Source organism: Rhinoraja longicauda, chromosome 32, assembly GCF_053455715.1.
Source record: "Rhinoraja longicauda isolate Sanriku21f chromosome 32, sRhiLon1.1, whole genome shotgun sequence".
Taxonomy (NCBI): domain Eukaryota; kingdom Metazoa; phylum Chordata; class Chondrichthyes; order Rajiformes; family Arhynchobatidae; genus Rhinoraja; species Rhinoraja longicauda.
Window position 1 is genome coordinate 5,703,067 of NC_135984.1, and position 23,249 is coordinate 5,726,315.

The 23,249-nt window shown below is 55.6% G+C and overlaps 1 protein-coding gene across 6 annotated transcripts in view; it reads right to left on the bottom strand.

The window, feature by feature from the left end:
* Positions 1-747: 747 nt before the first annotated feature.
* LOC144608811 (palmitoyl-protein thioesterase ABHD10, mitochondrial-like) overlaps positions 748-23,249 on the bottom strand; it is a 42,094-nt gene continuing 19,592 nt past the window's right edge. For 2 of the 6 annotated variants that reach the window (XM_078426955.1, XM_078426954.1), the window contains 3 exons: positions 3,950-4,061; positions 1,874-2,011; positions 748-1,174 (listed from right to left, as the gene is read on the bottom strand). In XM_078426955.1, coding sequence (XP_078283081.1) covers positions 827-1,174; positions 1,874-2,011; positions 3,950-4,061 — 598 coding nt within the window. In that variant the 3' untranslated portion in view covers positions 748-826. Of the gene's footprint in view, positions 1,175-1,873; positions 2,012-3,949; positions 4,062-13,741; positions 13,919-13,978; positions 14,358-15,899; positions 16,013-18,327; positions 18,421-23,249 lie in introns of those variants that run through there. The other 4 variants (XM_078426952.1, XM_078426950.1, XM_078426951.1 and 1 more) reach the window with 4 other exon arrangements.

The window sequence follows — 23,249 nt, forward strand, 5'->3', positions numbered from 1 at the left end:
GTATTTCCCATCTCGTCTGATGGCATCGGAGGGAACCCTTCAGCCAATCGAGTATATGTCAGCATGCAATGCAGTCCCATCAAGCACATTCTCCCACTTGAATATAGAAATGGTATGAAAGGGTCGGCACGGACTGGGTGGGCGAAGGGCTGTATATGGATGGGACAGGTTTGGAGGAATATGAGCCAAATGTCAAGTCAAAGGACAAGAGCATTGTATTGTCAAATGTCCCAGAGAGAACAATGCAATTCTTACTTGCTGCAGCACAACAGAATATGTAGGCAGGTGGGACTAGTGTAGTCGGGACATGTTGACTAGTGTGGGTTCAAAATTCTTAAGAGGTTGGACAGGCTAGATGCAGGAAGATTGTTCCCGATGTTGGGGAAGTCCAGAACAAGGGGTCACAGTTTAAGGATAAGGGGGAAGTCTTTTAGGACCGAGATAAGAACGTTTTTTTTCACACAGAGAGTGGTGAATCTGTGGAATTCTCTGCCACAGAAGGTAGTTGAGGCCAGTTCATTGGCTATATTTAAGAGGGAGTTAGATGTGGCCCTTGTGGCTAAAGGGATCAGAAGGTATGGAGAGGGCAGGTACAGGAGTAGGCCATTCGGCCCTTCGAGCCTGCACCGCCATTCAATATGATCATGGCTGATCATCCAACTCAGTATCCTGAGTTGGATGATCAGCCATGATCACATTGAATGGCGGTGCAGGCTCGAAGGGCCGAATGGCCTACTCCTGCACCTATTTTCTATGTTTCTATGTTTCTATGAAGGCCCCGTTTCCACGCTGTGTGACTCTATGACCATGTTTAAATGAAGCTGAACTAGTGCAGGTGGGCTTGGGTTAACCTGTGCATGAGGTCGCCGACTACAGAGAGCAGCAGCTTCAGGTCCTCTGGCTGGGACATTCGGTGGTCCGCGTCCTTGCGTAGGATGATGTTCACGTCTTCGCTCGCCAGCTGCTCAGCCACCCTGACGGAGTTGTGCCAGGGCACCAACTTGTCCTTCATGCCGTGGATTAACCGCACCGGGCAGGCCACCGGGATGCCGCCCCCCAGCACGCAGTGCTCCTCCAACTCCTTCATAAACTCGTGCCTGACCGTGTAGAAGCCTTTGGCACAGTACTTGGAGGGCAACTTCCACACGCCCGTCTCCTCCACTTCCTTCCGCATCTGAAGATCAAACGAAAGAGAATAAAACAGAGGGCACGGGCACAAGATGGACGAAGAAGGGCCTCGACCCGAAATGTCACCCATTCATAAGTCCATATGTGATAGGAGCAGAGTTCGGCCAATCGGCCCATCAAGTCTACTCCGTCATTCAATCATGGGTGACCCATCTCTCCCTCCTAACCCCATTCTCCTGCCTTCTCCCATAACCCCTGACACCCATACTAATCAAGAATCTATCCATCTCTGCCGTATTAATGTCCATTGACTTGGCCTCCACGGCCTTCTGTGGCAATAAATCCCACAGATTCACCGCCCTTTGACTAAAGACATTCCACCTCACTTCCTTCCTTGGTATGATCATTGACCAATCATTAGTCAATCTTATGGCTCCAAACAAGGATTTGCTCATTTCATGCCAGAACTTGCTTTCTTTTGCAGGTTTATTTACTTGAATTTAAGTTACCAGGTGCCATAGCCGAACTTGAACATGACACTTGGCTAATGGCCCATGTCTTGGTTTGCCAGCCCTGAAGCCTAACCACCATACCTCAGTGGCAGTGATGATCTACCATCCCATCTACACTAGTCCCATCTACACTAGTCCCACCTGCCCGCGTTTGCTCCATATCCCTCCAAACCTGTCCTATCCATGTACCAATGACATTTATTCAAGCAAGTATTAAATGCCGATTCTCCTACCTCTGGAGAGAGCTGATTGAGACAATTTACAAAGCAATCAGCGGCGGTTGCGAGGCCGACCATTCCAGCCACTTTCTTCGGCCTGGCAAGGGAAGCCAGTAGCATGAGCCACCCTCCCAAACTGGAGCCCACCAGGATCTGTAGTGTTGGAGGAAGAGGAACCAGTCAACAACAAAAAACTTTGTACCAGAATTTTTTCGTTTAGTTTAGTTTAGAGATACAGCGCGGAAACAGGCCCTTCGGCCCACCGAGTCTGCCCTGACCAGCGATCCCCGCACATTAACACCATCCTACACACACTTGGGAAAATTTATACATACAGGTACAGAACTTTATTGTCATTCGGTACAGATACCGAACGAAATTACAGCAGTCACAGAACACAACAAAAAAGAAAAGAACACAGGACACACGACCGACCCCAACACAAACATCCATCACAGTGACTCCAAACACCCCCTCACTGTGATGGAAGGCAACAAAACTTCCACTCTCTTCCCCCCACGCCCACGGACAGGCAGCTCGACCCCTACCGAGGCGACCGACACGCACAGCCCCCCCCGCAAGGGGATGGAAGGCCCCGCGGCCGAGCCGATTAAGCTACAAACCTGTACGTCTTTGGAGTGTGGGAGGAAACTGAAAATCTCGGAACATTCAAACTCCGTACAGACAAGCACTCAGGATGGAACCCGGGTCTCTGCCGCTGTAAGGCAGCAATTCTACCACTGCGCCACCGTCCCACGCAAAGAATCAGTGAACATTTGAGTTATGGATATTTTCTCCGACGTCACGCATACCCAACCAACAAAAACAATTCATACATTGTGTATAAAGGAACTGGAGAGGCTGGTTTGTACTGAAGATCGGCACAGAGTGCTGGAGTAACTCAGTGGGTCAGACAGCGTCTCTGAAGTAAAAGGCTGGGGGACGTTTTGGGACAGAGCCTCTGAAAGTTGTGGGGAGGGAACTGGAGGGAACAAAAGGCCAGAACAAAGCAGGTCTGGCAACAGGTGACCAAGGAGGAGTGGAGCCCACAATGGCCCAGTGTTGGCTGGGGAAGAGGTGATAATGAAGGAATACAAGGATGCGAACAGTGGAACTAGAAGGATGGCATGGGAGGGAGGGAATGCAGGGATTACTTCAAATTAGGGAAATCAACCTTCATGCCTGTTGTGCTGTAATCTGCCCAGGCAAAATATGAGGTGCTCTTCCTCCAATTTGTGTGTGGAGGAGGCCCAGGAGAGAAAGGACCCACTCCGTACAGACAGCACCGTAGTCAGGATCAAACCCGGGTCTCAAGCAGCAATTCTACCGCTGTACCACCGTGCTGCCCTTTGGCACATAGTTCTGTGCAGGTACATAGTTCTTTGAAAGTGGCATCACAGGTAGTTGGGGAAGTGAAGAAGGCTTTCGGCACATTGGCTTTCATCAGTCAGGTTTCAGGTTGATCAGTAGGACTGGATGTTACAATCCCTAGGGTTTGCAGTACAATTGACTGGTGTTGTTCTTGGGGGTGGCCACTAGGTGCTGCCATATGGAGCAGAGAAGTTTGGATGTTATGTTTGGATGTTATCACTGCATTTGGAGTATCGTGTTCAGTTCTGGTCACCCTGCGATAGGGAGGATGTCATTAAGCTGGGAAGAGTGTAGAGAGAATGTATGAGTCTGTCGCCAGGACTCAAGTGCCTGAGCTATAGGGACATTTTGGCCAGGCTCGGACTTCATTCCTTGGAGTGCAGGAAGGATGCCGTTCAGCTGGAAAGAGTACAGAGAAGATTTACAAGGATGGTGCCTGGACTTGAGGGCCTTGAGCTACAGTACAGGGAGTGGTTGAGCACGCTAAGACTTTATTCTTTGGAGTGTAGGAGGATGAGAGGTGATCTTAGAGAGGTGTGTGCTCATTCATCTTGATTAGATCTCCGAACATTTTCCCCTTTGTATATTTAACTAATTAGCTTTTGAAAGGTGCCAATGGATAATTATTCCTAATTAACACAGGGAAAGGGAAGTTCATTACAGCTCAGTGAATAAAGAAAGTGAATAGTGCAGTTATAAAAGTGGGTTCCCAAGACTGACCTGAGGTCCTGTGGTAAGGTTATCCAAGACAGAGAGTACATCATCCTTCCAAATTCCCAGCAGGTATTCCTCAGGGTCCCCCTCTGACCTGCCACAGCCAGTATAATCAAACCTGCACAGAGAAACACCCAATGTCCCAAGTAAATTCCTGCCCAATTAGAAAAAGCAGAATTTTCAAGTGTCAAGAGTGTTTAGTTTAGTTTAGTTAGTGACACAGCACGGAAACAGGTCATTCGACCTATCAATAGACAATAGACAATAGGTGCAGGAGGAGGCCATTCGGCCCTTCGAGCCAGTACTGCCATTCAATGTGATCATGGCTGATCATTCTCAATCAGTACCCCGTTCCTGCCTTCTCCCCATACCCCCTGACTCCGCTATCCTTAAGAGCTCTATCTAGTTCTCTCTTGAATGCATTCAGAGAATTGGCCTCCACTGCCTTCTGAGGCAGAGAATTCCACAGATTCACAACTCTCTGAGTCCACGCCGACCTGTGATCCCCACACGCTCGCACCATCCTCTAGGTTCATTTACAATTTTTACCAAAGCCAATTAACCTACGAACCTGTACATCTTTTGTGGGAAACCCACGCAGTCACGGGGAGAAGATACAGACTCTGTACAGACACCCATAGTCAGGATGGAACCCGGGTCTCTGGTACTATAAGGCAGCAATTTTACCGCTGCGCCATCGTGCTGCACTTAATCGTCAAGTGTAGCAGCAGTGGAACAATGCAATTCTCAGTTGCAAAAGCTTTTAACAGGCCTGTAAATACATTACTCATAGATAACATAATATACAAAAAAACGATCAATAAATTAATAACCAGTGCAAAAAAGCCAAAGTCCTGAGTACAACCAAAGATAGTCCTTAGTTCATAGTCGAGGTTAGTATTGTGCCTGATGTTCAACAGCTGGATGGTTGTTGGAACGAAACTGTTCTTGAACAGTTTTCAAACTTCTCTGGACTTTAGATTTTAGAGATACAGCACAGAAACAGACCGGTCTGTCCACCAGCGATCCCTGTACATTAGCATTATCCTACACACGAGGGAAAAGTCACCATTTTTTAAACCAAAGCCACTTTAACCTATAAACCTGTATATGTGCGATCACCAATTTGCACATCCTCACAGAATGACTCCAGTTTAACAATAGAAATTGCGGAGGTGGAGAGGCTATTCAGAAAACAGAAAAGCCGGAAATCCCCAGGACCGGACAATGTTTCCGCCTCTACCCTCAAGCTCTGTGCCGAACAACAGGCAGTGATCTACACAGACATTTTCAACCAGTCCCTGCAAACCTGCACTGTCCCTGCCTGCTTCAAGGTCTCCACTATTGTCCCTGTACCCAAAAAGACAAGGATCACTGGTCTTAATGACTACAGGCCTGTCGCACTGACCCCTGTAGTCATGAAGACCGTTGAAAGACTTGCTGGAAAACATCACAAACCCCCTGCTGGACCCCCTGCAGTTTGCATATAGGGCCAATAGATCGGTGGATGACACAGTCAATCTAGGCCTGCACTTCATCCTCCAGCACCTAGACCACAAGGGGACCTATGCCAGGATTCTGTTTGAGGACTTTAGCTCTGCTTTTAACACCATTGTGCCAGACCTACCACACTCCAAACTCTCCCAGCTGACTGTGCCTGAACCCCTCTGTCAGTGGATCATCAACTTCCTGACAGACAGGAAGCAGCATGTGAGGCTGGGAAAGCACATCTCGGACCCACAGACCCTCAGCATAGGAGCACCGCAAGGCTGCGTACTCTCCCCTCTCCATTAAATTTCTCTACACCAACGACTGCACTTCCACAGACTCCTTTGTCAAGCTCCTCACGTTTGCGGATGACACTAGCCTGATTGGACTGATCCAGGATGGGGAGGAATCTGCCTACAGAGGTGAAGTGACACAGCTGGCGTCCTGGTGCCATTGCAACAACCTGGAGCTCAATGCTCTCAAGACAGTGGAACTAATTGTAGACTTTCGATGAGCTCCCCCTCCCCTCCCCCACTCACCATCAACAACACCACAGTCACATCTGTGGAGTCATTTAAGTTCCTTGGAACCATCATCTCCAGGGACCTTAAATGGGGGGCCACCATCGACTCCACAGTCAAAAAGGCCCAACAGAGGATGTACTTCCTGTGGCAACTGAAGAAACACAATCTGCCACAGGCAATGATGGTCCAATTCTACACGGCTATCATTGAATCCGTCCTCATCTTCTCCATCACGGTCTGGTTTGGCTCAGCCACCAAGCACGACATCCGGAGGCTGCACCGGATCGTTCGATCAGCTGAGAAGGTTGTTGGCTGCAACCTTCCCCCCATTGACGAACTGTACACTGCAAGGGCCAGGAAGCGAGCGGGCAAGATCATCTCTGACCCCTCTCACCCTGGCCACAAACTCTTCGAATCACTTCCCTTTGGAAGGCGACTCCGGACTGACAAAGCAGCCACAGCCAGACATAAAAACAGCTTTTTTTCCCACGAGTGATAGTTCTCCTCAATAACCAAAGTCTGTAGTCTCTCTTTTGCTCTGGTTTATTTTCACCCACTTGTTTAGACCGTAATGTTGTATCCTTATTGTTTTGATGTGGTTATGCTTTATTCTTAATTGTTAACTGTATGTTTGTGGGAGGAGTTGGCTGCGCCTAACGGCTGCGGCTCTCTGGCAGTCTGTTGTCTTTTTTTCTTTTTTTTTGTTTGTGTCGGTGTTGGGATGGTTTTTGTTTCTGTTTTTGGCTGTGTATGTGTGGTGGGGGTGTGTGGTGGGGGTGTGTGGTGGGGGTGTGTGGTGGGGTGGGGTGGGGTGGGGGGGGGGCGGGGGGAAACCTTTATTTTATTAGGTCTCTTCCCCGGGGCGCGGCTCGGCTGCGGGCCTTAACATTGCCGGCGCAGCTCGGCCGCGGGACGTTTCAGTGCCCGGTGCGGCTCGGCCGCTGGACTTAACATCGCCCGGTGCGGCCGCGGGACGTTTCAGTGCCCGGTGCGGCCGCGGGACGTTTCAGTGCCCGGTGCGGCTCGGCCGCTGGACTTAACATCGCCCGGTGTGGCCGCGGGACGTTTCAGTGCCCGGTGTGGCCGCGGGACGTTTCAGTGCCCGGTGCGGCTCGGCCGCGGGACGTTTCAATGCCCGGCGCGGCTTGGCCGCTGGACTTAACATCGTCAGCGCTGTTCGGCCGCGGGACGTTTCAGTGCCCGGTGCGGCTCGGCCGTTGGACTTAACATCGCCCGGTGTGGCCGCGGGACGTTTCGGTGCCCGGGGCGGCTCGGCCGGGGGGGCCTTCCATCCCCTTGCGGGGGCTGTGCGTGTCGTTTGCCTCGGTAGGGGTCGAGCTGCCTGTCCGTGGGTGCGGGGGGAAGAGAGGGGAAGTTTTGTTGCCTCCATCACAGTGAGGGGGTGTTTGGAGTCACTGTGATGGATGTTTGTGTTGGGGTCGGGTGTCCTGTGTTCTTTTCTTTTTGCTGTATTTTGTGACTGCTGAAATTTCGCTCGGTGTTGTGCCGAGTGACAATAAAGTGTTGTTATGTTGTTATGTTATGTGTTGTCATTTGTGAGCGGAGCACCAAGGCACATTCCTTGTATATGCACATACTTGGCCAATAAACTTATTCATTCATTCGTTCATTCATTCATTCATCTTTGGAGTGTGGGAGGAAACCCGGAGCACCTGGAGAAAACCCACGGGGTCACAGGGAGAACGCACAAACTCCGTACAGACAGCACCCGTAGCCAGTCCCTCCTGTACCTTCTTCCCGACATTAGGAATGAAATGAGTGGGTGGCCAGGGCGGTCGGTGTTGGTTCATGAATCATCTCTTCAACTAAAATTGACTTGTAATTTGATCTACATCACAACCCTCTATAATTTAAAATATAAAGCATGAGCTTTCTACATTATAAATATGCAAAAAGGCCACAAAGCAACTGTAACTTAATTATAGATTTCTTGTTGACATCAAAGTTGTGACCAGCAGGTGGCCTAATCACTCCATTGCATCTGGTTCAGTGGGGAATACTGGATCATTAGACTACTTAAAGCTACATTAGGATCATTCTTCAGACAGACCAGAAACCTGTTTGTGTGGCAATATCTGTTGTCAAAATGTGTGAATGCAACACTGCATTTAATCTCAGCTGCACAGATAAGCCAAACACCCGTGTTATTTTCTCTCACCCGGAGTTAAAATACTTAGCAATGATGTAGAGTCATGCAGTGTGGAAACAGACCATTCGACCCAACTTGCCCACACCGACCAACGTGTACCATCTACAGTAGTCCCATCTGCCTACGTTCCACTCATACCCCTCCAAACTTGTCCAATCCATGTACTTGTCTAATTATTTTTTTAAACATTGCTATACTCCCTGCCTCAACAACCTCCTCTGGCAACTCGTTTCATACTTTGTGTGAAAAAGTTACCCCTCGAGATTCCAGTGTGGAAACAGGTCCTTCGGCCCAACTTGCCCACACCGGCCGACAATGTCCCAGTTACACTAGTCCCACTTGCTTGTGCTTGGTCCATATCCCTCCAAACCTGCCCTATCCATATTACCCGTCTAACTGTTTCTTAAATGATGGGATAGTCCCAGCCTCAACCACCTCCTCTGGCAGCTTGTTCCATACACCCACCACCCTTTGTGTGGAAAAAGTTACCCCTCGGATTCCCATTAAATGTTTCCCCTTCACCTTAAACCTGGGTCCTCTGGTCCTCGATTCCCCTACTCTGGGCAAGAGACTCTGTGTATCTACCCGATCTATTCCTCTCATGATTTTATACACCTCTATAAGATCACCCCTCATCCTCCTGCGCTCCAAGGTAGAGTGCCAGCCTGCTCAACCTCTCCCTATAGGTCGAGACTCTTCTTCAGACTGAGAGCCAGAGGTGAGAGAAACTAGAGATAAGGAAGGGTAAGGCATGAAAACGACAGATCAAAGCAGAAGTGATCAAGGAAATGTAGAGCAGTTTGGCTGAGGAGAAGTTGACAACGAGGCGCACAAAAAGTAAAATTAATCAGGAGGACAGTGAAACTAGTCGGAGAACAAGGGTTTGGGGGGGGAACGGAGAGACAGGGGTTACTTGAAGTTGGAGAAAGCAATAGTCATACAGCTGGGGTGCAAGCTGCCCAAGCGAAATATGAGATGCTCTTCCTCCAATTTGCGTGTGGCCTCACTCTTGACAGTGGAGGAGGCCCAGGTCAGGAAGGTCAGTGTGTGAAGGTCGAGATCAAAAGCTGACTGGTGGATCAGTGTAGACCACCCTCTCAGCGCCACCCAGCCCCGTGAGTTGAATTTATTTGGCAGACCTGGAACACAGTCTGTACATTTTGTAACATTCTCGTCTGGTAATAACTTCACAGATGAGGCTGTAAGGTCTAACATAATTTTCATAACCCTTTACTCGAGATAAAGGCAAAATTGTGTCACCAAATACTTAAACTGTTATGCAAGACGCTAATCGTTCCAGTCCTTAGCCACACGATTTAACCATCCAGTCGTTATCCTCTGGAAATAGCTATTAGCCTTGGGGTAGGAGCAGTAAATCGAACTTTAAATGAAATGGTTAAAAGCTTCAAACCACATTCCCAAAGATTTAAACATCCAATCTGGGCTAAAATTAAGCTGATGGGAGTGGCCTCACTGTTGGTGAAAACGTAAAACCAGACTTGAAATACCTTCCATTCACAGTGAATGTAAATGTTCTTCTCAAAACAGAGTGAGTGATATCTCCAACAATCCCCCAACCATCAAACACAAGTTCCTCCAGAGATGCTGCCTGACCCGCTCCGGATTCCTCCTGCATTCCATAGACACACAGGTTTGTAGGTTAATTGGCTTTGGTAAAGAATTGTACATTGTCCTTAGTGTGCAGGATAGTGCTAGTGTGTGGGGATCGCTGTTCGGCACGGACTCGGTGGGCTTAAGGGCCTGTTTCCGCGCTGTATCTCTGAACTACACTAAGGCACAGGTAGATGTAGGAAGGCTGTTCAGCCCCACTTTGCCTGCTCCATCACATCACGGCTGATCTTTTACCTCAGTACAACCTTTCTGGACTAACCATACATTCCTGATCTCGTTAAAATACTCAAAGCCATCAATCTGTCCTGAATATTCACAGTGAGTTAAACAGAAACATAAAAAATAGATGTAGGAGTAAGCCATTCGGCCCTTCGAGCCAGCACCGCCATTCAATATGATCATGGCTGATCATCAGTTCCTGCTTTTTCCCCATATCCCTTGATTCCGTTAGCCCTAAAAGCTAAATCTAACTCTCTCTTGAAAACATCCAGTGAATTGGCCTCCACTGCTTTCTGTGGCAGAGAATTGCACAGATTCACAACTCTCTGGGTGAAAAAGTTTTTCCTCAGTCCTAAATGGCATACCCCTTATTCTTAAACTGTGACCCCTGGTTCTGGACTCCCCCAACATCAGGAACATTTTTTCTGCATTTACCCTGTCCAAGAATTTTATATGTTTCTATAAGATCCCCTCTCATCCTTCTAAATTCCAGCAAATTGCCCCACCTGGACCCATTTCTCCCCTACCCTCCCCTTCCACCTACATTCCTTCCTCTGAATTCACAACTTCACAATTCACACCTCTTCTATCCATATCTCACATCTTTTGTCTTTTCATCTCTGGCCTTTGTCCAATCATCTGCCTATCCCCCCACCCCCCACCCCCTCTATCTGTATCCACCTATCACTCACAGGGCTTTGTCCTATCACTCACAAGGGAGGTGCAGTGAGACCTGGGAGTCCTTATACACCAGTCACTGAAAGTTGGCGTGCAGGTACAACAGGCAGTGAAGAAAGCTAATGGAATGTTGGAATTCTTAACAAGAAGATTTCAGTACAGGAGTAAAGAGGTTCTTCTGCAGTTGTATAGGGCCCTCATAAGACCACATCTGGAGTACTGTGTACAGTTGTGGTCTCCTAATTTGAGGAAGGACATCCTTGTAATTGAGGCAGTGCAGCGTAGGTTCACGAGATTGATCCCTGGGATGGCGGGACTGACATATGAGGAAAGATTGAAAAGACTGGGCTTGTATTCACTGGAGTTTAGAAGGATGAGAGGGGATCTTATAGAGACATATAAAATTATAAAAGGACTGGACAACCTAGATGCAGGAAAAATGTTCCCAATGTTGGGCGAGTCCAGAACCAGGAGCCACAGTCTTAGAATAAACGGGAGGCCATTTAAAACTGAGGTGAGAAAAAGCGTTTTCACCCAGAGAGTTGTGAATTTGTGGAATTCTCTGCCACAGAGGGCAGTGGAGGCCAAATCACTGGATGGATTTAAGAGAGAGTTGGATAGAGCTCTAGGGACTAGTGGAATCAAGGGATATGGGGAGAAGGCAGGCACGGGTTATTGATTGGGGACGATCAGACATGATCACAATGAATCGCGGTGCTGGCTTGAAGGGCCGAATGGCCTCCTCCTGCACCTATTTTCTATGTTTCTAGGTCCTGTCCCTCGTCTCTTCCAGTTCTCTCCCCCCTCACCATAATCGGTCTGAAGGAGCGTCCCAACCCAAAATGTAGGGAGGAACTGCAGATGCTGGTTTAAACCAAAGATAGACACAAAGTACTGGAGTAACTCAGCAGATCAGACAGCATCTCTGGAGAAAAGGAATAGGCGATGTTTCAGGTCAAGACCCTTCTTCAGAATCCTTTTCTCCAGAGATGCTGTCTGACCCACTGAGTAACTCCAGTACTTTGTGTCTTTTATTCACCTATTTTGAGACTCTAGTCCATGGTTCTACACACTGAGGAAACAGTTCTGAATCTACCTGGAATAACTGTGGAGCAAAGATTTGCTTGCATTTGACACCTCTCCACATCTGTGCCTTTCAATCTTCCATCATTAAAAAACCCTGCCCATCTTTCCGACCATAAAATGCTTCATTGGCTGCCAGAGATTCACAGAGCAAATTTCATTCTGAACGTTTATCTGATCAATAGGGTATTTACAGATCCAAGCCATTTTTTGTAAATGCTAAATAACACATTCAGAATACATTTAAACACAGAGACCAACAAAAATTAACAGAGTGTCAGGCCAAAGTAAATCTTCCAACAATGATAATCAAAAATGATTTAAATGTGGAACATATTTGCGATCAGGTCAGTGAGACTGAATATGTCGATCGCTACTTAATTGGCCAATTATATTCGCAAGATTGGTCATTTTAATTAACGGAGTTTGAGATAGGTACATCTAAATGTCAGCGTTGCAGAACAGTCAATTAAAGTGACAAGATCATATTAGTTGTTTCCCTCAACAACTTCTCCTTTGACTCCTCCCACTTCCTCCAAACCAGAGGCGTAGCTATGGGCACTCGCATGGTGCCCTAGCTACGCCTGCCTCTTTGTCAGGTACGTCGAACAATCCCTGTTCCGGACGTACACTGGCCCCATCCCCGAACTCTACCTCCGCTACATCGACGACTGCATTGGTGCTACCTCTTGTACCCATGCAGAACTCACTGACTTCATACACTTCACCACTAATTTCCATTCTGCTCTTAAATATACTTGGACCATCTCCGACATCTCCCTACCGTTTCCTCTCTCACCATCTCCATCACAGGAGACAGACTAGTGACCGACATCTACTACAAACCCACTGACTCCCACAACTATGTGGACTACACTTCTTCCCACCCTGTCTCCTGGAAAAGGTATATCCCCTGCTCCCAATTCCTCCGTCTACATCGCATCTGTGCCCGGGATGAGGTGTTTCACACTAGGGCATCAGAGATGTCCTCATTCTTTAGGAAACGGGGCTTCCCCTCTTCCATTATAGATGAGACTCTCACTAGGGTCTCGTCTATATCCCGCAGCTCCGCTCTTGCTCCCCCTTCCCCCATTCGTAACAAAGACAGAATCCCCCTCGCTCTCACCTTCCACCCCATCAGCCAGCGTATCCAACAAATCATCCGCCAACATTTCCGTCACCGCCAACGGGACCCCACCACTGGCCATATCTTCCCATCTTCTCCCCTTACTGCGTTCCACAGAGACCGTTCCCTCCGTAACTCCCTGGTCCACTCATCCCTTCCTACCCAAACCAACCCATCCCCGGGCACTTTCCCCTGCAACCGCAGGAGATGCAACACCTGTCCCTTTACCTCCCCCCTCAACTCCATCCAAGGACCCAAACAGTCTTTCCCGATGAGACAGAGGTTCACCTGCACCTCCTCCAATCTCATCTATTGCATCCGCTGCTCCAGATGTCAACCTATTTACATCGGCGAGACCAAACGCAGGCTCGGCGATCGCTTTGCTGAACACCTGCGCTCAGTCCGCGTTAACCAACCTGATCTCCCGGTGGCTGAGCACTTCAACTCCCCCTCCCACTCCCAGTCTGATCTTTCTGTCATGGGCCTCCACCAGTGCCATAGTGAGGCCCACCGCAAATTGGAGGAACAGCACCTCATATTTCGTCTGGGCAGCTTGCAGCCCAGTGGTATGAACATTGACCTCCAACTTTAGTAGTTCCTCTGTCCCTCTCTTCCCCTCCCCCTTCCCAGTTCTCCCTCTATCTTCCTGTCTCCACCTGTATCCTTCCTTTGTCCCACCTCCCTGACATCAGTCTGAAGAAGGGTCTCGACCCGAAACGTCGCCCATTCCTTCTCTCTAAAGATGCTGCCTGACCTGCTGAGTTACTCCAGCATTTTGTGAATAAATACCTTCGATTTGTACCAGCATCTGCAGTTATTTTCCTACACAACTCCTGACTTCACTTTAGTGGCGTCACACCTGAGAATTGTGACACTACCTGATGAAGGAATGACCTGCTGAAGCACAAAACTCCTCCAAGGCCAATGCTTTCACTCCGTCCATGGTGGACTTGAACCCCGGCAGGAAGACTACTCCAGGGTCTCGGCCGGAGATCCGGTGGTAAGCCAAACGTGGCAAGAGAGGCCTGGCAAAAAACTGAATGAAAGACATGGCTCTGCAGCAAGAGAGGAGGGAAGAGGAAGAGTTATCACTCCCGACCCGAGTGCAATATTACTTCCAACGCCGCGGCAGAGTTTCAGCAGACTGGTTTCGTTCCCCATCTCCGACGCTGTCTGTGTGAACTTTGCATCTCAGTGCATGCCAACTTTGCATCTCATTGCATGCCAACTTTGCACTTTGGACCATTCCTCCAGCTTCCTCAAACTTGCCAACGAAGTGTGGGTTAGTGAAGTGGCTGCTACAAATTGCCACGGGCATGTCGGCGAGAGATTGAATCTGGAGCAACTGCTGGGAATGCGGGGAGAATATAAATGGGATCAGTTTTAAAAGTGGACGTTCGTCAGTCAGTGTAGCTTCAACAGGCTGTTTAGAGTCAAGTGTGTTTTATTGTCATGTGCCCCAGATAGAACAATGTAGCTCTTACTTGCTGCAGCACAACAGGATATGTAAACATAGTGCACTGTGAATAATAATAATAATAATAATAATAATAGTCTATTGTAGTTCAGAGCTTATTTGAGGTTGTATTTAATAGGAATAGGAATACTTTATTGTCACATGTGACTAGGCACGGTGACATTCTTTGCTTGCAAACACAATTCTGTATGATTTCAGTCTAAAGAAGGGTCTCGACCCGAAACGTCACCCATCCCTTCTCTCCTGAGATGCTGCCTGACCTGCTGAGTTACTCCAGCATTTTGTGAATAAATACCTTCGATTTGTACCAGCATCTGCAGTTATTTTCTTATACAATTCTCTATGATGTTACCTCCAAGACATACCTCTCTTTTCCAGCTTTCACCCCCCACCTCCCTCAATACAATCAGTCTGAAGAAGGGTTGCCACCCGAAACGTCACCTATTCCTTCTCTCCAGAGATGCTGTGTAAGAGTCTGAAAACTGTGACCTCAAGGTTCAAGAACAGTTTCTTCCTGACAACTATAAAACACTAACTAAACTCTGAACTTTCTTGTACAGGAAGGAACTGCAGATGCTGGTTAACACCAAAGATCCGAGATCTTCGGTTTCCTCCCACACTCCAAAGACGTACAGGTATGTAGGTTAATTGGCTGGGTAAATGTAAAAAATTGTCCCTAGTGGGTGTAGGATAGTGTTAATGTACGGGGATCACTGGGCGGCACGGACTTGGAGGGCCGAAAAGGCCTGTTTCCGGCTGTATATATATGATGATGATGATGATGATAGACACAAAATGCTGGAGTAACTCAGCGGGACAGGTATCATCTCTGGAGAGGAGTGGGTGGCATTTCGTGTCGAGACCTTTCTTCAGAGGGTCTCAACCCGAAACGTCACCCATTCCTCGCCAGCTGCCTGTCCCGCTGAGTTACTCCAGCATTTTGTGCCCATGAACAGTCTTCGTTGCACTAAAGATTTTAGGCTTTTTACAGTAATATTGGGGTTTTTAATTATTGATTTTGTTTTTGTTGTTTATTATGTAATCTAGTGAGCACTGTGTTTACAGGGCTGTTATGCTGCTGCATAAGTAAGAATCTCATTGTTCAGCTGTCAGTGCATGAGGTAATTGAATACTCTTAACACTCTTGAAGTGGAAGATTAGAGCGTTGTGTAAGCGTGTGCATAAACCTATCGGTCGGTATTGGCCCAGGATTAAACCTGCCAGATGCCTCAGGCATAAGATGGTTTTATCCATCTTATGCCAAATGCACCATGATCTTTTTTAATAAAATTATATACAGTATTTCATTTTATTAAATTCTATGTAAACACTCCACTGTGAGATTCAGGCAGCATAGTTCCAAACAACCCTTTTAATTATTTCATATTTTCATATAACCCTTTTCTGATCATTGGACACCTAACTCTTGCAACTTGTAGACATATAATTTCCATTCCACTAAACATGGACTGGAGATACCAAGGTAAATGACTATCTAGTCCCAATCGTGGGTGATTCCAATACACAAAAAACTGAATGGTGCTGAAATCCTAAATTACCTGCTTTTTAAAAATGTGTGCTCCAAATACACTTTCAAAATTTTCAAAAAGAGCTTGCAAATTACGTTCAGAATTGATTTAAAACAGCAGGCCAATCAGACTCTTGCGGCAATCTAAAAAACAGAACATAAAATGGCAGCATTATGATCCAGTTTGTTCTTAAATCTGAAAATATAATCGGGTCTGAAGAAGGGTCTCAACCCGAAACGTCACCCATCCCTTCTCTTCACAGATGCTGAACTCATACTATCACCAACTAGAGAGTGGTCCCGACCTCCCATCTACCTCATTGGAGACCCTCACACTATCTTTAATTGGACTTTACTGGACCTTATCTTGCACATCTCCCTCCCTCCCTCTCCCTCCCTCCCTCTCCCTCCCTCCCTCCCTCCCTCCCTCCCTCCCTCCCTCCCTCCCTCCCTCCCTCCCTCCCTCCCTCCCTCCCTCCCTCCCTCCCTCTCCCTCCCTCCCTCCCTCCCTCCCTCTCCCTCCCTCCCTCCCTCCCTCCCTCCCTCCCTCCCTCCCTCCCTCCCTCTCCCTCCCTCCCTCCCTCCCTCCCTCCCTCCCTCTCCCTCCCTCCCTCCCTCCCTCCCTCCCTCCCTCCCTCCCTCCCTCTCCCTCCCTCCCTCCCCCTCCCTCCCTCACCCTCCCTCCCCCTCCCTCCCTCCCTCTCTCGCTCCCTCCCTCCCTCCCTCTCCCTCCCTCTCCCTCCCTCCCTCCCCCCCTCTCTCCCTCCCTCCCTCCCTCCCCCCCTCTCTCCCTCCCTCCCTCCCTCCCTCCCTCCCTCTCCCTCCCTCCCTCCCTCCCTCCCTCTCTCCCTCCCTCCCTCCCTCCCCCTCCCTCCCTCCCTCACCCTCCCCCTCCCTCCCTCCCTCCCTCACCCTCCCCCTCCCTCCCTCACCCTCCCCCTCCCTCCCTCCCCCTCCCCCTCCCTCACCCTCCCCCTCCCTCCCCCTCCCTCCCTCCCTCCCTCACCCTCCCCCTCCCTCCCTCACCCTCCCCCTCCCTCCCTCCCTCCCTCCCTCACCCTCCCCCTCCCTCCCTCACCCTCCCCCTCCCTCCCTCACCCTCCCCCTCCCTCCCCCTCCCTCCCTCCCTCCCTCACCCTCCCCCTCCCTCCCTCACCCTCCCCCTCCCTCCCTCACCCTCCCCCTCCCTCCCCCTCCCTCCCTCCCTCACCCTCCCCCTCCCTCCCTCACCCTCCCCCTCCCTCCCTCACCCTCCCCCTCCCTCCCTCCCTCCCTCACCCTCCCCCTCCCTCCCTCCCTCACCCTCCCCCTCCCTCCCTCCCCCTCCCTCCCCCTCCCTCCCTCCCTCACCCTCCCCCTCCCTCCCTCACCCTCCCCCTCCCTCCCCCTCCCTCCCTCACCCTCCCCCTCCCTCCCTCCCTCACCCTCCCCCTCCCTCCCTCACCCTCCCCCTCCCTCCCTCACCCTCCCCCTCCCTCCCTCCCACCCTCACCCTCCCCCTCCCTCCCTCCCTCCTCACCCTCCCCCTCCCTCCCTCCCTCCCTCACCCTCCCCCTCCCTCCCCCTCCCTCCCCCTCCCTCCCTCACCCTCCCCCTCCCTCCCCCTCCCTCCCTCCCTCCCTCACCCTCCCCCTCCCTCCCTCCCTCCCTCACCCTCCCTCCCTCCCTCCCTCACCCTCCCCCTCCCTCCCTCCCTCCCTCACCCTCCCCCTCCCTCCCCCTCCCTCACCCTCCCCCTCCCTCCCTCACCCTCCCCCTCCCTCCCTCACCCTCCCCCTCCCTCCCTCACCCTCCCCCTCCCTCCCTCCCTCACCCTCCCCCTCCCTCCCTCCCTCCCTCACCCTCCCCCTCCCTCCCTCCCTCCCTCCCTCACCCTCCCCCTCCCTCCCTCCCTCCCTCCCTCACCCTCCCCCTCCCTCCCTCACCCTCCCCCTCCCTCCCTCCCCCTCCCCCTCCCTCCCTCCCTCACCCTCCCCCTCCCTCCCTCCCTCCCTCACCCTCCCCCTCCCTCCCTCACCCTCCCCCTCCCTCCCTCACCCTCCCCCTCCCCCTCCCCCTCCCTCCCTCCCTCCCTCCCTCACCCTCCCCCTCCCTCTCCCTCCCCCTCCCTCACCCTCCCCCTCCCTCCCTCACCCTCCCCCTCCCTCCCTCACCCTCCCCCTCCCTCCCTCCCTCCCTCCCTCCCTCACCCTCCCCCTCCCTCCCTCCCTCCCTCCCTCACCCTCCCCCTCCCTCCCTCCCTCCCTCCCTCACCCTCCCCCTCCCTCCCTCACCCTCCCCCTCCCTCCCTCACCCTCCCCCTCCCTCCCTCACCCTCCCCCTCCCTCCCTCCCCCTCCCCCTCCCCCCCTCCCTCCCTCACCCTCCCCCTCCCTCCCTCCCCCTCCCCCTCCCCCCCTCCCTCCCTCACCCTCCCCCTCCCTCCCTCCCTCTCCCCTTCCTTCCCTCTCCGGGCCCCACCTGCGGCCAGACCGGTCACCTTGGGAACAGCGACGGGGAGCGAACGGAGACAAAACGCGGTGCCGGCGCTCACTCTGTTGTTGCAGCTCCCCCTCCCCCTGCACCCCTCCCCTGCACCCCTCCCCCTGCACCCCTCCCCTGCACCCCTCCCCCCCCTCCCCCTGCACCCCTCCCCTGCACCCCTCCCCTGCACCCCTCCCCCCCCTCCCCCAGCACCCCTCCCCCCCCTCCCCCAGCACCCCTCCCCCCCTCCCCCAGCACCCCTCCCCCCCTCCCCCAGCACCCCTCCCCCCCTCCCCCAGCACCCCTCCCCCTCCCCCTGCACCCCTCCCCCAGCACCCCTCCCCTGCACCCCTCCCCTGCACCCCTCCCCCTGCACCCCTCCCCCTCCCCCTGCACCCCTCCCCCTGCACCCCTCCCCTGCACCCCTCCCCCTGCACCCCTCCCCCAGCACCCCTCCCCCCCCTCCCCCAGCACCCCTCCCCCAGCACCCCTCCCCCCCTCCCCCAGCACCCCTCCCCCTCCCCCTGCACCCCTCCCCCAGCACCCCTCCCCTGCACCCCTCCCCTGCACCCCTCCCCCAGCACCCCTCCCCTGCACCCCTCCCCTGCACCCCTCCCCCTGCACCCCTCCCCCTCCCCCTGCACCCCTCCCCCTGCACCCCTCCCCTGCACCCCTCCCCCTGCACCCCTCCCCCAGCACCCCTCCCCCCCCTCCCCCAGCACCCCTCCCCCCCCTCCCCCAGCACCCCTCCCCCCCTCCCCCAGCACCCCTCCCCCCCTCCCCAGCACCCCTCCCACCCCCTCCCCCTGCACCCCTCCCCCCCCTCCCCCAGCACCCCTCCCCCCCTCCCCCTGCACCCCTCCCCCCCTCCCCCTGCACCCCTCCCCCCCTCCCCCAGCACCCCTCCCCCCCTCCCCCTGCACCCGTCCCCCCCCTCCCCCAGCACCCCTCCCACCCCCTCCCCCTGCACCCCTCCCCCCCCTCCCCCAGCACCCCTCCCCCCCCTCCCCCAGCACCCCTCCCACCCCCTCCCCCTGCACCCCTCCCCCTGCACCCCTCCCCTGCACCCCTCCCCCAGCACCCCTCCCCCTGCACCCCTCCCCCTGCACCCCTCCCCCCTCCCCCTGCACCCCTCCCCTCCCCCCCTCCCCCTGCACCCCTCCCCCCCCCTCCCCCAGCACCCCTCCCACCCCCTCCCCCAGCACCCCTCCCCCTGCACCCCTCCCCCCCTCCCCCAGCACCCCTCCCCCTGCACCCCCCCTCCCCCAGCACCCCTCCCCCAGCACCCCTCCCCCTGCACCCCTCCCCCCTCCCCCTGCACCCCTCCCCTGCACCCCTCCCCTGCACCCCTCCCCTGCACCCCTCCCCCTGCACCCCTCCCCCCCTCCCCCAGCACCCCTCCCCCTGCACCCCCCCTCCCCAAGCACCCCTCCCCCAGCACCCCTCCCCCTGCACCCCTCCCCTGCACCCCTCCCCCTCCCCCTGCACCCCTCCCCCTGCACCCCTCCCCTGCACCCCTCCCCCTGCACCCCCTCCCCCAGCACCCCTCCCCCCCCTCCCCCAGCACCCCTCCCCCCCCTCCCCCAGCACCCCTCCCCCCCTCCCCCAGCACCCCTCCCCCCCTCCCCCAGCACCCCTCCCACCCCCTCCCCCTGCACCCCTCCCCCCCCTCCCCCAGCACCCCTCCCCCCCTCCCCCTGCACCCCTCCCCCCCTCCCCCTGCACCCCTCCCCCCCTCCCCCAGCACCCCTCCCCCCCTCCCCCTGCACCCGCCCCCCCCCCTCCCCCAGCACCCCTCCCACCCCCTCCCCCAGCACCCCTCCCACCCCCTCCCCCTGCACCCCTCCCCCCCCTCCCCCAGCACCCCTCCCCCCCCTCCCCCAGCACCCCTCCCACCCCCTCCCCCTGCACCCCTCCCCCTGCACCCCTCCCCTGCACCCCTCCCCCTGCACCCCTCCCCCAGCACCCCTCCCCCTGCACCCCTCCCCCTGCACCCCTCCCCCCTCCCCCTGCACCCCTCCCCTCCCCCCCCTCCCCCTGCACCCCTCCCCCCCCCTCCCCCAGCACCCCTCCCACCCCCTCCCCCAGCACCCCTCCCCCTGCACCCCTCCCCCCCTCCCCCAGCACCCCTCCCCCTGCACCCCCCCTCCCCCAGCACCCCTCCCCCAGCACCCCTCCCCCTGCACCCCTCCCCCCTCCCCCTGCACCCCTCCCCTGCACCCCTCCCCTGCACCCCTCCCCTGCACCCCTCCCCCTGCACCCCTCCCCCCCTCCCCCAGCACCCCTCCCCCTGCACCCCCCCTCCCCAAGCACCCCTCCCCCAGCACCCCTCCCCCTGCACCCCTCCCCTGCACCCCTCCCCCTGCACCCCTCCCCCTGCACCCCTCCCCCTGCACCCCTCCCCCTGCACCCCTCCCCTGCACCCCTCCCCCTGCACCCCTCCCCCAGCACCCCTCCCCCTGCACCCCACCCCCTGCACCCCTCCCCCTGCACCCCTCCCCCCTCCCCCTGCACCCCTCCCCCCCTCCCCCTGCACCCCTCCCCCTGCACCCCTCCCCCTGCACCCCTCCCCCCTCCCCCTGCACCCCTCCCCCTGCACCCCTCCCCCCCTCCCCCTGCACCCCTCCCCCTGCACCCCTCCCCCTGCACCCCTCCCCCTGCACCCCTCCCCCTGCACCCCTCCCCTGCACCCCTCCCCCTGCACCCCTACCCCCTCCCCCTGCACCCCTCCCCCTGCACCCCTCCCCCTGCACCCCTCCCCCTGCACCCCTCCCCCTGCACCCCTCCCCCAGCACCCCTCCCCCAGCACCCCTCCCCCTGCACCCCTCCCCCCCTCCCCCTGCACCCCTCCCCCTTACACCCCTCCCCCTGCACCCCTCCCCCCTCCCCCTGCACCCCTCCCCCTGCACCCCTCCCCCTGCATCCCTCCCCCCTCCCCCAGCACCCCTCCCCCAGCACCCCTCCCCCCTGCACCCCTCCCCCCTCCCCCTGCACACCTCCCCCTGCACCCCCTCCCCCTGCACACCTCCCCCTGCACCCCTCCCCCTGCACCCCTCCCCCCCCTCCCCCTGCACCCCTCCCCTGCACCCCTGCACCCCTCCCCCTGCACCCACCTCCCCCTCCCTCCCCCTGCACCCCTGCACCCCTCCCCCTGCACCCCTCCCCCTGCACCCACCTCCCCCTCCCTCCCCCTGCACCCCTCCCCCTGCACCCCTCCCCCTGCACCCCTCCCCCTGCACCCCTCCCCCTGCACCCCTCCCCCTGCACCCCTCCCCCTGCACCCCTCCCCCTGCACCCCCCTCCCCCTCCTCCCTCCCCTCCCTCCCCCCCCTCCCTCCTGCACCCCCCTCCCTCCCCCTCCTGCACCCCCCTCCCCCTCCCTCTCCCTCCCCCTCCACCCCTCCTCCCCCTCCCCCTGCTCCCCCTCCACCCCCTCCCCCTGCACCCCCTCCACCTGCACCCCCTCCCCCTCCACCCCCTCCCCTTCCCCCTGCACCCCCTCCCCTCCCTCCCCCTCCACCCCCTCCCCCTCCACCCCCCTCCCCCTCCACCCCCCTCCCCCTCCACCCCCCCTCCCCCTCCCCCTCCACCCCCCTCCCCCTCCACCCCCCTCCCCCTGCACCCCCTCCCCCTGCACCCCCCTCCCCCTGCACCCCCCTCCCCTCCACCCCCTCCCCCTGCACCCCCCTCCCCTCCACCCCCCCTCCCCTCCACCCCCCCTCCCTCCCCCTCCACCCCCCCTCCCTCCCCCTCCACCCCCCTCCCTCCCCCTCCACCCCCCCCTCCCTCCCCCTCCACCCCCCTCCCCCTCCCCCTCCACCCCCCTCCCCCTCCCCCTCCCCCTCCACCCCCTCCCCCCTCCCCCTCCACCCCCCTCCCCTGCACCCCCTCCCCCTGCACCCCCTCCTCCTGCACCCCCTCCCCCTCCCCCTGCACCCCCCTCCCCCTGCACCCCCCTCCCCCTGCACCCCCCGCCCCTGCACCCTCATCTCCCTCTCTCCCCCTCCTCTCTCTCCTCTCCCCACTCCCCTGCACCCTCCCCTCCTCTCTCCCCCTCCTCTCTCCCCTTCCTCCTCCCCCTTCTCCCCTGCCTTCCCTCTCTCTTTTCCCCATCCCTCTCTCCTCCTCCCTTCGCATCTCTCCTCTCCCCCTCGCTCCTCAACCCCCTCCATCTCCCGCCTTCTCTCTTCTCCCCACCCCTTCCTCTCCCACCTTCCTTTCCCCTCCTACCTCTTCTCTCCTCTCTCCCCCTCTCTCTCTCTCCTCTCTCTCTTTCCTTCCCCCTCCCCTTTCCCCCTTTGCTTTTTTCCTCCTTCCCTCCCCTCGCTCCATTCCTTTGTCTCCCTCTCTTCCTCCCCCTCTCCCACCTCCTCTCTTGCATCAGGTTCCCAACTTTCCCCTCCTCTCCCACCCCTCTCCCATTCCTCCTCCCACCCCTATCAACCTGCATTCCCTCCTCCACCTCCCACCCCTCTCCCTCCCTTCCTCCTCCTCACCTGAACCTAATTTCTAAGGGAATAGAACTTGAAATGCAATCTGTTGAACTTCCCATAGATACTGCTTGATCTCCCATGTGTGACTGGGCATTTTTTGTTTTCATTTCCGATTCCTAGAACCTGCAAATGTTTGATTTTCGTTATCAATCAATCTTTACCCAGTCTACAAAACAAGATCCAAAATAGCCGAAGTATTGAATGAGAAAACAGATCAATAAATTCACCTTTCACCTTACAACTTGTTCACCTTATTAACTTTATTAACTTTATTTATATGCTGTAACTGTAATTCTTTTTTGTGCACAATCCGCAGGCATTGCCACTTTCATTTCACTGCACATCGTGTATGTGTATGTGACAAATAAATTTGACTTGACTTGATAATAGCAAATTTAATTAGCCCATTTTAGTAGGTTAAAGTTT